At 40.7% G+C, this 15869-nt stretch overlaps 1 protein-coding gene across 10 annotated transcripts in view; it reads right to left on the bottom strand.

Annotated features, from left to right (window-relative positions):
* The window catches only part of LOC116262245 (uncharacterized), a 41614-nt gene that overhangs the window by 12722 nt on the left and 13023 nt on the right, over window positions 1-15869 (bottom strand). For 5 of the 10 annotated variants that reach the window (XM_050080114.1, XM_031641415.2, XM_050080115.1 and 2 more), the window contains 3 exons: window positions 8863-8978; window positions 8647-8746; window positions 8497-8550 (listed from right to left, as the gene is read on the bottom strand). In XM_050080114.1, coding sequence (XP_049936071.1) covers window positions 8497-8550; window positions 8647-8746; window positions 8863-8978 — 270 coding nt within the window. Of the gene's footprint in view, window positions 1-4673; window positions 5360-5894; window positions 5930-6048; window positions 6220-8496; window positions 8551-8646; window positions 8747-8862; window positions 8979-9064; window positions 15128-15157; window positions 15528-15869 lie in introns of those variants that run through there. The other 5 variants (XM_031641416.2, XM_050080118.1, XM_031641418.2 and 2 more) reach the window with 5 other exon arrangements.

Here is a 15869-nt window from a genome sequence, read left to right as displayed (position 1 = left end):
TCTTCATTCCACCTGAGTCCACCCTGCCGCAAACCCTCATACATCATTACCACAATGAGCAAACGGCTGGCCATGAAGGAGTGGAGGGCACTTACCATCGGCTGCGACCTACATTTTATTGGCCAGGAATGAAGAGCCATCATCGATTTTGTAAGGAGGTACGACATCTGCCACGGAACAAATACGAGACCATGAAGCCAGCAGGGCTGCTTCAACCCCTTCCCATGCCAGAGCTTATATGGGAAGACATATCCCTGGATTTCATAGAAGGCCTACCCTCCTCCAGGGGCAAGTCTGTTATTTTGGTTGTGGTGGACTGCCTTTCAAAATATGCACGTTGTGTGCCATTGTCGCTCCCCTATTCAGCAAAGACGGTAGCTCGTGCTTTCCAAGATAATATTGGGAAGCTGCATGGAATGCCTAGGTCGATAACCAGTGATAGAGATCCCATCTTCATTAGTGCCTTCTGGAAGGAATATTTTCACTTATAGGGCACGAAGTTGCAGTTGAGCACAGCGTACCATCCGCAGACCGATGGCCAAACCGAGGTAGTAAACAGATGCTTAGAAACTTACTTACGTTGTTTTGCAGGACAACCACGACTTTGGGCAGAATATTTGTCATAGGCTGATACAACACAAGTTGGCACTCCTCTACCGGTGTCACACCATTTGAGGCGGTGTATAGGCGTCCTCCTCCCACTATACGTCGATATCAGCCAAACACGGCGAGAGAAGAGTCAGCGGACACTCAACTCCGCTGCAGGGACGCCATTTTGGGAGACCTCAAGGCACATCTCGCTGCAGCGCGCAACAGGATGGTAATCCAATACAACCGCAGACACCGAGAACAGCAGTATAATGTAGACGAGTGGGTGTATTTGCACCGTCCGACCCAAGCAGCAGTGCATCGTCGGCCACGAGGGTAATAAGCTCGCCCCCGTTACGTTGGCCCGTTTCGCATCAACAGGCGTGTTGGCCCTCTCGCATATGAGTTGCTACTACCGGCTGGAAGTAAAATACATCCCATCTTTCACGTCTCCAAGCTTAAGCCGTGTTCCCAACCACCAGCTGCAGAAGACATAATTTCAAAGCCCATTACTGAAGACCAAACCAGGGTTGTGCCCTTCCGCCGACTTGCCACTCGCACTATCAACCAAGAGGGGACCAAATCTATTGAATGGTTAATCGAATGGAACAATACCGAGGAAGGCATAGCAACATGGGAAAAGGCAAAAGAAGTTACTACTCGCTTTCCAGATTTTACACCTTGAGGACAAGGTGTTTTCGAAGGGGGGGCAATTGTTAGGCGCAAGTTATTTTATTCAGCAACTCTTTAATTCATGTTGTTATTATTTCTGAATGCTTTTAAGTTAGTAATTTCCTTTGTACCGGGTCGGATCTAGTTAGAGTGTGCAACCCAACCCAACACGTCATGTACTTAAGCCCTCTTAAGTGTTAATCAAACCCTAATGAAGAATAACCTTTGACGTGAAGAGAAGCTGGGCTTCCCACGGCTGTGTGTGTGAATGTTGCAGCGTGTGGCTGCTGTGGAAGTTGGCCAATCAGAGGCTAACAATTCCCAGCTATGAATTCGTTATGTTGATGATATATGTTGGGAGCTTTGTCACATGCTCGTGTCTTCTTTGTATCATTGCAATAGTAGTTATCATTGCATAAATTATTTTAAGTGTTTTAGAAAACAGGAGACATCTTAACAATTATTTAAAGAAAGAGATGAGAAGACAAGAACATGTTGCAGTTTTAATTTTATATTATGTTGTGCATAATTTCATATATTGAAGACATCAGTAGAAAAAGCATATACACTAATTGATTCAGTTATCACATGGCAAGAGGCAAAAGATTAGAGAGCAAACATGTATCACGTAAATAACAAGATAAAGTATCACAATATAAAACATATGAAGGCAACAGATTTCAAAGAATTATGTAATATACTACAAAGTAATGGCAGACTGCATTGTACAACACATTGCAAAGGATAAAGCAAGTTGCTTTCATTCTCATGATGTTATCTTACACATATAAACATCATTCAATTCAATTTTGATTTTAATGTTCAATGGAGACAGAATACCAGCATTTTCACTAGAAGAAAAATTAATTTGACAACTTGATCGATCAACTGTGTCAAATCAAATTTTATGCAGCAATAGATTTTATCTCTATTTTTAAGTAATAAAAAATTCAACCAAGATTTTACATTTTGCAAACTTATAAAATGTTTCTCTTAAAATTGATATTCAAAATTATATATGTGCAATTGATGGAACACATAGAAAAGACTAGCTAGACCTAAAGAAATATGTTCTTTTGACATGATGTTTAACTATATATTAGCTGGTTGTAAAGGAATTGCTTCTGATTCGAGAATTAGAAATAATGTTAACTTTATTTTTGTTAGTTAAATAAGATCATACTTGTTCTTGTTCCTAATCATATGGATAATATTATATGAAAATGCAAAACTAGATTTTTTCCATTGTGGCAGCTGATGAACATTCAAATATAATAAAAAACTTTGTTTACTACAATTAATAAAGAAAACTGCCTTTTTTTTTGGGTGGTGGGGGGGGGGGGGGGGGTAGAGAGAGAGAGAGAGGTACAATAAAATCTAGTATAAGCTTGCCAACCTATTGTAGAAAGGAAGAGATGTATCATCAAATTATATATATATATATATATATGGAGAGAGAGAGAGAGAGGTATATACAATCAAAATCAAGGGTGTTAGAGGCATTATTGTAAAATGTAAGCCAACTTAAATTATCTTGTTTCCTTCCTTTTATGTAGCTAAACAACCATAAATTTTGACAATTCTTTTTCTTTTCTTTTTTTTTTCTTCCTATCCAAACAGCTTTTATAATAGTTTCTTTTCTTCCCCTTTCTTTCCATCTCTATCATTAATTATCTTGACAAAAATTTGAGTACCATTAAAGAAGATGCTCTATATGGTGTAGTCTTGCGACCACGAAAAATCTGCATCAATACACACATAAATTGCTGACTGCATCAAAGTCCAAAGGAACAGGTCGAGGGGAAGGGTGGGAAAGTCCTTTCAGTGGGAAAGCAAATGCAAAGATTACTAAACTTATAGAGAAGAAACCAACGTAAACAGTTCAGCTTTAAAATCAAATGAAAAACAAAACGTTGCCATTAACCTTCAATTTTGATTACCAGTAAATGATAAGTGGCAAAATAATTGCATATGCTGAACTGGGAAAGATATGTTTCTTCAGAAAAAAGAGCTCCTCTAGAATGGTTTACAAAGACACTCAGAAATATGAATCACCTGAAAAATAAAAGCAGTCTTTTGTAACAGATTTTTTATAGGATCATTTCAGGTTTACTTCGGTTCACTAGGGAAACATGTCATAATGTAACTGCATGTGGTGAAGCAATTCAGCATAAACTGAGAACTGTTCCCATGATGTTGTTACCTCAATTCTGTTAACAAATAATTATAAATCACCATTCAGACTTCAGCCTACCAAATGCTTGATAGTTTCTATCTCACGCCCTGTTTGGATGGAGGGAAAGGGAGAAAATGGGAGGGATTCAACAATCAATCCTTTGTTTGGTTGATTAATTAGAAATGAGAGAAAGGAAAGAAAATTAAAAGGCTTGTTTGGTTGCAAATGGAGGGAAAGGAAAGGAAAATGTAATGTAAATCCACTCCCTTCAAAATTGGACGGTTGAGAAGGAAAGGAAACACCTGCCTCTTTCTCCCCTCTATACCCCTCTCAAATTTTTAAATATTTTAAATGTTAGGGGTATTATTGTAATGTTAGGGGTATTATTGTAAAGTACTATAAATTCTATCTTTTCCTTTCCTTTCTATCCAAACAAGCTTTATAATCACCTCTTTCTTTCCTTTTCTTTCCATTCTCTTCCTTTCTCATTCCCTTTCCCACTATTTCCTTTCCTTTCCTTTCCTTTCCATCTCTCCCTTTCCCTCCATCCAAATATCAAGCAATAGCTTGAACAATGAAACAGTCAGTTACGATGCTGGACATGAATTAATTGAGATATGGAGATCCTTTAGTTTGACAGTTCATAGCAAATCATCAGTTGTACTGTAATTCAACATCTAGTATCCTGCATTTTCTTGGATATAAGCATAAAAATAAATCCTTCACTAGATAAATTCGTAGCTGTAGATATATTTCAGCGGTTGGTGAGATGATCCTCCTAAATTTCTCTGACACTTTCATGATAAATGCAATAAACATCCTGAAAGACTGGCATAAAGATTCAAGTGCAATTCTCAGTCGATAGCAGCCTAACAGAAGGAAAGTTGAATCAGATCTAAAGATCGTTCCGTCAAAGTTCATATAATTCACGAGTCCCCATCCCCATAAACCAGCACCTCAGTCAGCCAGCAAAAGGAGAAGCGTATCATAATCACTGTGATTCAAGCAGAATCTGATAGTCTTTAAAGATACTCAAGCACCAGACTGGCGGATCATAACTATAATCTGCTTCATTTTAGCACCTAAAAAGGCAACTAACAGTTACGCGATCATGATGCAAGGCACTAACATTCACTACAAACCAAAGAAACATCGAAAGAGAGTTAGGGTTGAGTTCGCTTGCTAAGAAGCATCGAAAAGACTTCTGTTCAAGCAACAGAAAGAGACAGAGAGTTACCTGCAGGAAAGTAGAAGACATGCCTACGAGGAAGGTGGCGGCAGCCCAGAGGAAAGCGCCGAGGGCGATGACGTGGGCGCGATTGTGGTGGAGGGCGAGGTAGGCTGCTATGGGGAAGCAGGAAGACTGGACGATGGAGCGGAAGAGGGTAAGGGAACCTAGCCCCGTCGGCGACGCGTGCAGCGCCATCCCTACCTCCCTGTAGACACCGGGCAGCAGCGCCTCGTCCGCTCTCTCCATTATCCCAGCCAAGTTTACCAGCAGCAGCGTCACCGCCTCTCCTCCTCCCTCCATCTCTATCATCACCTCCACCACCTCTGGTTCTGCCTCCGGCGCCACGGCCCCGCCGCTGCTTTCCTACTCGGGGGGTTGTTGACCGCGTGCCATTGTCCTCCGCGTGGACCTACGATTTGTCTCTAACGCAAGCCACAACTCCCGGAGGAGAGGCGAAAGCGACGATTCCGTGGAATATTCCAGTGCAAATATGTTGCTCGGGATCGAGTACCCCCGCCGCTCCACACCCATGCGAACAAGTGGTGGGCCTATCACCAAACAAACACGTCGGGGGTGAATCGGGTGATCATTTCTTCGGTAGGTGCTTGATCCGAGTATAAGATCCGTCTGTGCCACCGGCCGGTTCTTCTCGTCAATAAATGCGATTTAAGTTCAATTATCCAACCAAACCGCTTCAAAAAAAAAGTAGAAAGTAAAAATAATAATAATAATCTTCCATGAGAAATTAAAGTGGGTTCAAGCACCAGTTTAAAGTATTTGAATAATTTTTGTTCCTATTTACGTCGCATATAGTTTCAAGTATCTTATATCTAATATCCACTTATTTTAAAAGTTGCGTATATGAACATATCACATCGTGGTTTGGATTCAGTTTAAAGCGCGGATTTCCATCAAATTTGGATTGTGAATTTCTGATATGGTATTAGAACTTTATTCATCCATATTTGAATCCGAATACAAAATCTCTATCTGAATACATGAACATCTGAAAAAACGAATACATCAAAAGAACCATACCAAGAGTGAGATTCAGAAGCAGATGAAGAAAAAGGAGAGAGAGGGACAGATAGAAATGGAGACTGGGGTTTTTACTTTAGGTGAAGAATGCTCATGTGTTCACCTTGCCAGGACGAATCATGGTATCGGGCCGAAGAAAACAGGTTTGAGAGAGGTAGAAAGAGAGTGAGGGTGTGCTTAGGGTTTTACCTCTCCTCATTCTTGAGGAGCTGCCTCCTATCGATGATTGTTTAGGAAGAAAGCTGCATGATGATGGCAAAATGAGTTTGTACAGAGGGCTGCACAAAACGAGAAAGAGAGAAGAGGAAGATGGAAAGCGAGAGAGAGATGGAAGTACACAAACCTGAAGACCACCAAAACAAAATCGCTCTGAGAAATCTGACGGAGCGTCCTCAACTGCACTTTTCCAACGGGTAGAAAGAGAGACGAGGGTGGAGGAGACGTCTCTTATGGGCCGGAACTATTTACCCTTGGAAAAAAGTCAGATCCCCTAGCCTTCGACATTTTTCCAAGGGAAATTTCACTGGATCCATCCCATAAAGCTTGGTATTTTTTTTTTTTAAGCATGATGGACAATGGATAATCCGTATAGAAATGACAAGAAAAGAGTAGTAGCCAATGCCATTGATTTGATTTTGTCGCATTTTGCTTTGATACAGAACAGCTGGGTGGAGGGATCCCTTCCATTTTTATTACAAAAAAAAAAAAAAAACAAAAAAACAAAAGAAGGAATCAAAAGGAACCATAGGAATGGCTTCACAACCAAGGCAGGGGGTCCCAAAAAGAAACAATATTCATAGCTAAATTAAATTATGACTAATTGGCTACGGTAGACCACGACCTCAAAAATTGGGTTGTTGTTTTAGAAGTTGCTGTAACATTTCTATCCCTCCCTCTGCTAGCATTCAGTCTACAATCCCTTCCATTGCTTTACCATCTAGGTGGGCCTCCTATTTAGGGATGTCAATAGATCAAATTCAAATCTTTGATTATCATATCCATTTTTTTGGATATTTATATATTCGGATTTGGATTCATATTCGAATTTGGATGAAAAAAAAGCCTATACCATATCCAAATATAAATCTGAATTCATAATTTGAATCTGATCTAAATCTGATTTTCAGATTAATATCTGAATTAATCTGATTTCTAAACCTAATTCAAACCATAGACATTGAGTATAGGATATTCATCTAAAATTCTATGTGAGCTGAATCCAAATCTAAATCCAGCCAACATTTACTTAAATCAGAATTCCAATCCAATCAAATGTCATTTCTTATATTCGAATCTGACCCAAAATCAGACACTAAATTTCTTTTTCATATCCTATCTTGTTTATATGGATTGGTTAGATATCGGATCTAAATCAGATTTATTGACATCCCTACTCCTAACAAACCAAAGCTGTTGTGACGTAGTAGCTTAACTATGCAACCATTTGACCCACTTCGACACTGAGTCTCTTAGGTTTGTGGATCCTAACCCCATCCCCTAGCAACTTTTGTTCTTTATTTAAAAAAGACCAAAAACAAAGTCAATTAATCACTTAACCAACCCCCAAATACACCAATGAAGTTTTTTAATAATTTTATGTTTGATACTAAACTTTCTTTAATGGGAGGTACATGCATCTACGTGTATGGGCTTCAATTAATCACTTAACCAACCCCCAAATACACCAATGAAGTTTTTTAATAATTTTATGTTTGATACTAAACTTTCTTTAATGGGAGGTACATGCATCTACGTGTATGGGCTCTAGGTCCAAATGTCCAACTTGGTTATGATACCAAAACCCATAACTCTAAGTTGTCTAAGGAGTGTTTTTCTTAAACACACTTCATGAAAGTAATTTTTTGAAGCATTCATTTAACACAATTAGGTGTCATCACGTACTACTAATTGCAAAAACCATCATCTACAAATTAAATTAAGTCCAGTTAACGAAGGCAAGGTGTGGTAACAAAGTCTATGCATGGTATTAAAAAAAAAAAAAAAAAAAAACATAAATATTTTTTCAACATTCCAAAGTTTCTGACGTGAAGCAACGGGGGTCAACCAAAATCTCCATTCAGTCTTTCCAGACACTTGTGCACTACAAGACGAGATTTCGATTGCCCTGCTTGAGGTCGCAACATTCGTTCGACTAGGAAAATCGGACTTCTGAATGAAAGATCTATCATGCACTTTATTTAAGAGTTTCTTGTTCTTCCTCTTCCTATAGCGCGTTTGCCTTACTTCCCCTTCTAATTTATTCTCTTCCTCAAAAGTTTCAAACGTGTTACTAAGAAGTTGTGTTGATTATTCTCCCTATCGTCTCAAAGCTAAATTTTAAGGGGCCGTTTGGTAAGACTAACATTTTTACTATTCCATAAATTTGCCCCACGGAGAATACTTGTTACGTTGTTAGGTTCATGAGACAGTCCTTTGAATTGCACATACAAAGATCTGGATAGAAAGCCTTAGATGCTTGTTCATTGACGTTTATCCATTGACAAGAAAAAAGGAGTTGTGAGCGAATTGCGCAGACATTTGTCATAGTAATGTCTCACTCTATTTGAATGCAGCATGGATAAAAATTGTGCAGACAAAAGTCTAACCGTTACCCTTAGCAAATTCATAATGTCTAACAAGGGAATCCACTTGCACAAAAAATCTGGCTGTTAGCCTCAGCGTATTCAAACTTGTAATGATTGATACGTGAAACAAGAGATGAATGATATGTGAATAATATATAAGAAGCTTCATTGATTCAGAATTTAGAACAAGTGGTTTTAGCTCTCACCAATTTCAACCGCTCAACCTCAACAATCAGAGTCCTCTTTAGCTCTGAGAATTCCTGTACATGAAAGGACGACTCTCCAATTCAGTCATGAGTTGGAGAGATGTAGTGCTGCGGACAGGGGAAAGAGAGAGAGGCAAAGAGAGGGCTTACCTCGAGAGAGAGCGAGAGAGGTGGTGGAGTGCTGGTGCTACGTTCCTTGTCTGCGAATGGGGGAAAAAGCTTTTCAAGAACGCTGCTGAGAGAGCACCTCCTACCCAAACCACAATATGCCATAAGGGCGAAAATTAGTTGTAGTGTTGCAGAGAGGGGAAAAACCGGATAAGAAATATGATGTCAGAACGAGAGAGAGGTAGAGTGAGAGCTTACCTTGATAGAGACAGAAAGATCATTTTCACGAATGCTGTTGAGATGGCGGAACGCTGCTGCTGTGGAAGGGAAGGTGCGGAATGAGGAACGACGTGAAGGCACTCTCTTCTCTGCTGCTGCAAGACAGAAAATGGCAGATCTTTGTCTAAGCATGAACCTATTTTTTCTGAGAGGAGGAGTAGTGGCGTGCACGGTGCATAACCTCTTAAGGCATCGCAATTGTAATCTTGGCCCACTGCCCCTGGTCAACTTTTATGAGCAGGTGGCAACCAGGTTTTTTTTGTGAGTGATGTTGCAGAAGAAAACTATGGGGCAGATAGATGTCTGCCCTCTGCATTGTTGTCTGCACAATTCAAACACTGCCTGAGAGAGCATTATTGTTGTCAAAAAGCCTTCAATTAAGAGTCCCTTCTAATGTATTCCCTTTATCTCTTGTCAAAGGACGATCGACCTTGACTTCTTTCCAGCTCTCTTCAAAGAATCGATCAACCCATCTGCATCTGAATCTCAGGCTATACAACGAGAGCAACATTTGATAGTGCCCTCATACTTAATTTGCTATCGATATAATTCTGCTACCCCCGTTTTCAGCTCAATCTCAAGTTTATACATAAAATGGAAGGGAACATCTCTTTCAAATCCTTGCACAACCGACCTAGTTAAAATTTGAGTATTAGCATCAAGCTCCAATATATCCCCCCTGAAGCACATTTGTCTACTGTTCCAAACACCCCATTTGTTCTAAAGAATTGTTGAAGCTCAGGCGGTCTAATCCCTAGTGGAACTTTTAGTCCGAGGCCAACCTGGTTTCCATCTACTTGCCATAACGACCCTTCCCCCCAAGTTTTTATGCCCAATTCTGAAGAACTACGTTCAATTATTCTTCGCTAGCAATACATACCAAAAAAGAACCATTGCCTGCAATTGAGATAGTTCCTCAAACCATTTCTGAAGTAATTAATTACACTCGATGCTCTTCTGCCGAAGCCCCCAGAAACCAGCACCTATGGTAGACCACTTGATTGGTTCTATCAGTTTCTCTAAAACCTGCACCAGAATACAAATTCTCGGTATCCCATTTATCGACTTCACTCGAATTTCATTAGGCTCCATGGCGTTCTCCACGTTCATCTCATGAAGCTTGTCCGACGTTGAACAACAAGTATTAGACACCCTCACAAGCTCTCGCCCTTCCAGCAATTTGAAGATCCAACAATCAGCAGCAAAATACTTCTCTTGAGGCAGAGGAACGACCTCTCCTATCACCTCCATCTCTTCCTTCCCAACCCCTGCCAAAGCTTTATGGTTCCACCATAGCTGGTCGAGAAGACAGGGTAGGGAGGAGGCTTGGCTTTTATCACAACCACAAGAGGAATGCCTTGTCTCTCTTCTCAAAACCTCGGGTTCTGGTAGGGACGGATCAGGTTCCTTCCGCCAACACTTTTTTTTTTCTAATATAGTTAAATACTCCTACGGACCGAACTAAAATTCTTAGGTTAGATTAGAATTCACACTTAAGATGTTCATTATTTATGGAGGTCAGAGGAAGAGGAGAAAATTGTGGTGGTTTTAAATCGTTCAGAAAAAGGATCTGAAATTAGAGTACGTCAAAATTAATCAAATTCTCTCTCTACTGACATTGATGATAGTGGTCATCTTGGCAACTTCCCATTTCACCATGAGTCGGCATCTAAATCCGATACTATACATATATTTTTCCAGAAAGTTTTTTTTTTTTCAAAAATTTAAGTTTAAATGAACATGATCATATGGTTTAAGATGTTATGCTTATATGTTATCTTTGCTACAATGTAATAATTTAACTACTAAACTTGAAAACATGCTAAAGCTTAAAGCTGATGACACCCTAAAACAATAGACCCTTTTGTTTAAAAAACCTAGGTTTTGTGGTTGTTCCTTTGTGTCTAAATTTGTATTTGCTTACTCTTCTTTTTGTTTACAATGTCTTTGGTTTATGCTTTTGTTTACCTGTAATAGAGCACATTCCCACTATTCTCAAGTGCATGTTAGGGATTTTGTGTTTGAGTTGGTCATCATTTGAATTCTGTAAGAGGCATCGACCATCCTATGTAAGTAAAGTTGAGATTTCTTTTCAAACCTCTTCGCTTACATCGCTCTTGTGATCAATGCAATTTATGTCCATTGCAAGAGCATCCCTCCATTTCCTTACAATCTTTAATTTCCATGTACCCTCGCTATTCTCAAGTCTTCTGCATACTCTTAAGCCCCTTTAGACTTACGATGAAGGAGCTGTCACCAGGGTGCACTGGCCAAGGAAAGTAAGCCTGTGACAACTAGTATCAGAGCCAGGTTAGATCATCTGGCACAGTGGGGCGTAGGGAGCTAAGTTGGTGTCGAACTATCTGACGGTTGGCTGCTATCTGTAGCAATATGGCTGCAGATGAATTGAATTCTGGAGCAGAGGGAGTACAAACTCGTCAATATAATAAACATGTGACGAGTGAGACCGATGGAGGAATGGAAGCTCGGCTGGTTGCGATCAAGACAACCATTGCCTCCTTGAGTCATTGAATGACCAAAGCTGCACAGAGCTTTGAAGAGTACAATGTTGAGACAAATCATAATCTAGACTAGGTAAACTCTCAGTTGGGAGAAATTCTAGCCCGTTTAACTGCGATGGAGGATGAGATGCAGCTCCTCAGGAACCTAAACAAGACCCTGGAGAATCAGATTGCCAGAGGGGGTGAAGCCAGAGGAATAGGTGTTGTGCCTCATATGAAAGTCCGTGAACCGAAGAGGTACAACAATGTTCGAAATGCTAAGGAATTTGAGAAGTTCCTTTATCATCCCGAAAAGTATCTCAAGGTGAACCAGATCTATGATGACGACATGAAGATCAAGTCTGCCTCAATGTTTTTGACGGATGACGCTATGTTGTCGTAGTGGAGGCAGGAGAGTGATGTCGAAAATGGCATTTGCACTATCGACACTTGGGAGGAATTCAAGCATGAAATGCACGAGTGTTTCCTACCCAAAGACACAGAGTATCTGGCAAGATGGCGACTGATGGAACTCAAGCAGACTGGATCAATCTATGACTATGTACAAGCATTCACGGCTAAGATGCTTGAAATTTCAAGAATGTCTGATAAGGATCGACAACCATTTTATGACTGGATTACAGTCATGCACAGAGCAGGAACTCTGGCTGCAAGATCCTAAAGACTTGAGCAGTGCCCTTGCAGCTGTCCAACGCTTGGTTGATACATCAAGGCAGCCAAAGTTTGAATATAAGCCCTAGAGCTTCAAGAATGGTGAAAACGGCAACCATAACAATGATGAGAACAAACAGAGAAGTGGACAAGTAGAAAAAGATAATAATAATGCAAATGTCCAGAAGAACAATGGTGGAAGTAAACAAGATGGCAACACTTATAACCCTTTTTGACCACCACCAGGATTGAAGTGCTCGCATTGTAGCGGGAATCACTTGCGTTAAAATGTCCGAATGTCGAGAGCAGCCAAGCCAACTCTTCCAAACAATCTGCTTATGCTATGTAGGGTCAGGAAGATGAAGCTCCACACATAGGAGCACTCCACTCCTCAATGCTTTGAAAGAAATAACAAACGTGACAACAACAATGACTATAGGACTCATGTATCTAGACATCTTGGTGAATGAAAAGTCCACGACGACGATGGTGGGTACATGTGGAACACACAACTTTGTCTTGAAAAAAGAGGCAAAGAGATTGGGTCTCATTCTAAAGAAGGGAGAGTTACCGCGGAGTGGCCCAGGACGTGGCAATGAAGATTGAGAGTTAGTTGAGAAAAGCCAACTTCTTAGTGGCACCGATGGATGATTTCAATATGATTCTAGGCATAAAGTTCCTTAGTTTGGCAAAAATGGTCCCGATGAAGCATCTATGAGTCAGTGGTATTTTTTATGAGAAGTCTCCGTATATGGTTCCAGCACTAGCAACGAGAAGGGATAGAGGTAAATCTCCAATGTTGTCCACTATTCAGTTGAAGAAAGGCTTGAAGCATAGAGATTAGCCGTACTTGGTGGCGATCAGGGAAGTGTTTGAAGACTCTCTTGGTTCGATCCGAGAGGCGTTTGCGCCTGTTTTGGAGAAGTTCGTTGAAATGATGCAAAATCACCTGCTATGACATCTTATCGGATGGGTCCTGCAGAGCTAAGAGAACTGCAATGTCAGCTAGACGAAATGCTGGCGGGAGGGATCATCAGGCCCTCCAAGGCTCCTTATGGAGTACCTGTGTTGTTTTAGCTGAAACATGATGGCTCAAAGCATTTATGTGTGGACTATTGTGCATTGAACAAAGTAACGATCAAGAACAAATACTCATTGCCGCTCATTGTTGACTTATTCAATCAGTTGAGCAATGCACAAATCTTTTCAAAGTTGGATCTTCGATCGGGCTAACTGGCAAGTCAAAATAATAGAATGAGATGAACCAAAGACCACTTGTGTCACTCGTTATGGTGCTTATGAATTCTTAGTTATGTCATTTGGGTTAGCCAAAGCCCAAGCAACCTTCTCAACGTTAATGAACAAAATCTTCTACTCGTATCTTGACAAGTTTATCGTAGTCTATCTTGATGATATCATGGTCTTTAGTAGCAGCATGGAGAAGCATGTCAGTCATCTACAGACAATGTTCCATGTATTGAAGGAGAATGATCTTTATGTGAAAAAGAAGAAGTGCCTCTTTGGCGAACAGCAGATCAGCTTTCTCGACCATGTTGTTGAGCATGGCCAACTGCGAATGAATTTCAGAAAGGTGAGAGCCATCAAGGAATGAAAGCCGCCAACTATAGTGCTTGAATTGCAGTCCTTCCTTGGGTTGACCAATTACTATACACAGTTCATCAAGGGGTATTCTTTGATTATTGCACTCTCACTGACTTGCTCAAGAAGAACACGGTCTGAGCTTGGACGCAGTCTACCTAAGATGTTTTTGAAGGATTGAAGAGAACTCTTGTGGGAGAGTTTGTACTTAAGTTGCCCGACCACTTAAATCCTTTTGAGGTCCACACTGATGCTTTTGACTTTGCTATTGGCGAGTATTGATGCAAAATGGTCATCCAATCGCCCATGAGAGTCGAAAATTAAGAGAAGCAGAAAAGCGCTATATTGTGCACGAACGAGAAATAATTGCAATCATGCACTGCCTTCTCATATGGAAACATTATCTGTTGGGAGAGCAATTCGTCGTAAAGACTAACAATGTAGCCACAAACTACTTCCAGACGCAGAAGAAGCTATCTCTTAAGTAGGCTCGTTGGCAAAAATTTCTGGCCGAGTTTGACTTCGTGTTGGAGTACAAGGCGGGAAGAACTAACGTCATGGCAGATGTGCTGAGTAGCAAGGCGGTGCTTGCAGCCACACGAGCAGTGACTTTTGAAGTACAATTAAAGGATGATCTTTTGGAACACATTCGTGAAGACATATAGCAAGACTCCACGGCAAAGCACCTAGTAGCTCTGGCTGAGACAGGCAAGACTATGAGATTTCGGCTGCGAGATGGACTTCTTCTCACCCAAAGTGGACACATATTTGTGCCGAGATGGGAAAATCTTTAACTAGAACTATTGAAGGAGTGCCATGATACTTTGTGGATAGGCCATTCTGGCCACGAACGGACCCTAGCCCTACTTGAATGTGACTACTAGTGGCCAAAAAAGAGGGATGATGTGGAGACATATGTGAAGACATGCTTCATCTGTCAATAAGACAAGGGAACGAATCAAAAGATTGCTGATCTACTGGAACCTCTTTTTATTCCAAGTCCATGGAAAAACCTATCCATGGACTTCATTGTGAGCTCCCAAGAATTGATAAATTCATTTCTATCTTGCTGGTTGTGGATTGATTATCTAAATATGCTACATTCATCCAAACCTCAATAGAGAAGACAAAAAAAATGTTCGTAAAGAACATAGTGAAGCATTAGAGAGTGCCGAAAAGCATTGTTAGCGACTGTGATGCCTGTTTCATAGGTAAGTTCTGGTGTGAAGTATTTCGATTGTTGAGTTCAGACTTGTTGTTTTCCACAAGCTTCCACCCACAGACAGATGGTCAAACTGAACGCGTCAGCACCTTACTGGAGCAATACTTAAGACACTTTATGAGTGCAAATAAGAAGAATTGGGTGAAATTACTAGTTGTAGCCAATTCTACTACAACTTATAGACGAGCGAGTCTTCAAGGCATAGTCCGTTCGAGATAGCCACTAGACAACAACCGTTGATGCGACACACCCTTGATGCTCAAGAAAATGGAAGACCAACCTTCACATATCAGTTTGTTAGAAACTGGCAGGAGCAGACGGAGTTAGCCAAAGCCTTCTTGCATAAGGTGGTCAAAAATATGAAGAAGTGGGCTGACAAGAAGCGACCTCCTGCAGAATTCAGAATCATAGATCAGGTCTTTGTGAAGCTCTACCCAAACCATACAAAAATCTTTGATGGGAGACACTAAGCCCTGGTATGAAAGTATGAAGGACCATTCACCATAATCAAGAAGATCGGCAAACTGGCGTACAAGTTAGATCTACCACCCGACTTCAAAATACATCTGCCATTCCATGTCTGCAATCTGAAGCATTTCTATGTCGATGGAGAAGACCCGAAGAGGAGCATGCCACAGCGGGAGCCGATCCTACAGAGAGCACCATCAACAACAAAGCAAGCGGTGGACCGACATATGGAGCAGATTCTTCTACACAAAATCAACAATCTTGGAGAGCTGAATAAGTACTTGGTGAAGCGGGGAGGCAAGGAGCAGCCAATGTGGGAGTATGCTTTTTGATTGAAGCAACGACATCTAGAAGAAATCTTGGACTACCATGTAGTGGTTGACTCCGAGGGCGGTGCATGATTTGAAGGAGGGAGCATGTTCCTAGGGATGTCAACGGATCGGATTCGAATTAGATATACCTTTTACCATATTTGATTTTTTGGATATTCATATATTATTCAGATACGGACTCGGATTTGAATT

Source organism: Nymphaea colorata, chromosome 10, assembly GCF_008831285.2.
Source record: "Nymphaea colorata isolate Beijing-Zhang1983 chromosome 10, ASM883128v2, whole genome shotgun sequence".
In the NCBI taxonomy this organism is placed as follows: domain Eukaryota; kingdom Viridiplantae; phylum Streptophyta; class Magnoliopsida; order Nymphaeales; family Nymphaeaceae; genus Nymphaea; species Nymphaea colorata.
Note: the sequence above shows the minus strand (reverse complement) of the source record. Positions and strands in the feature narration are given on the sequence as shown.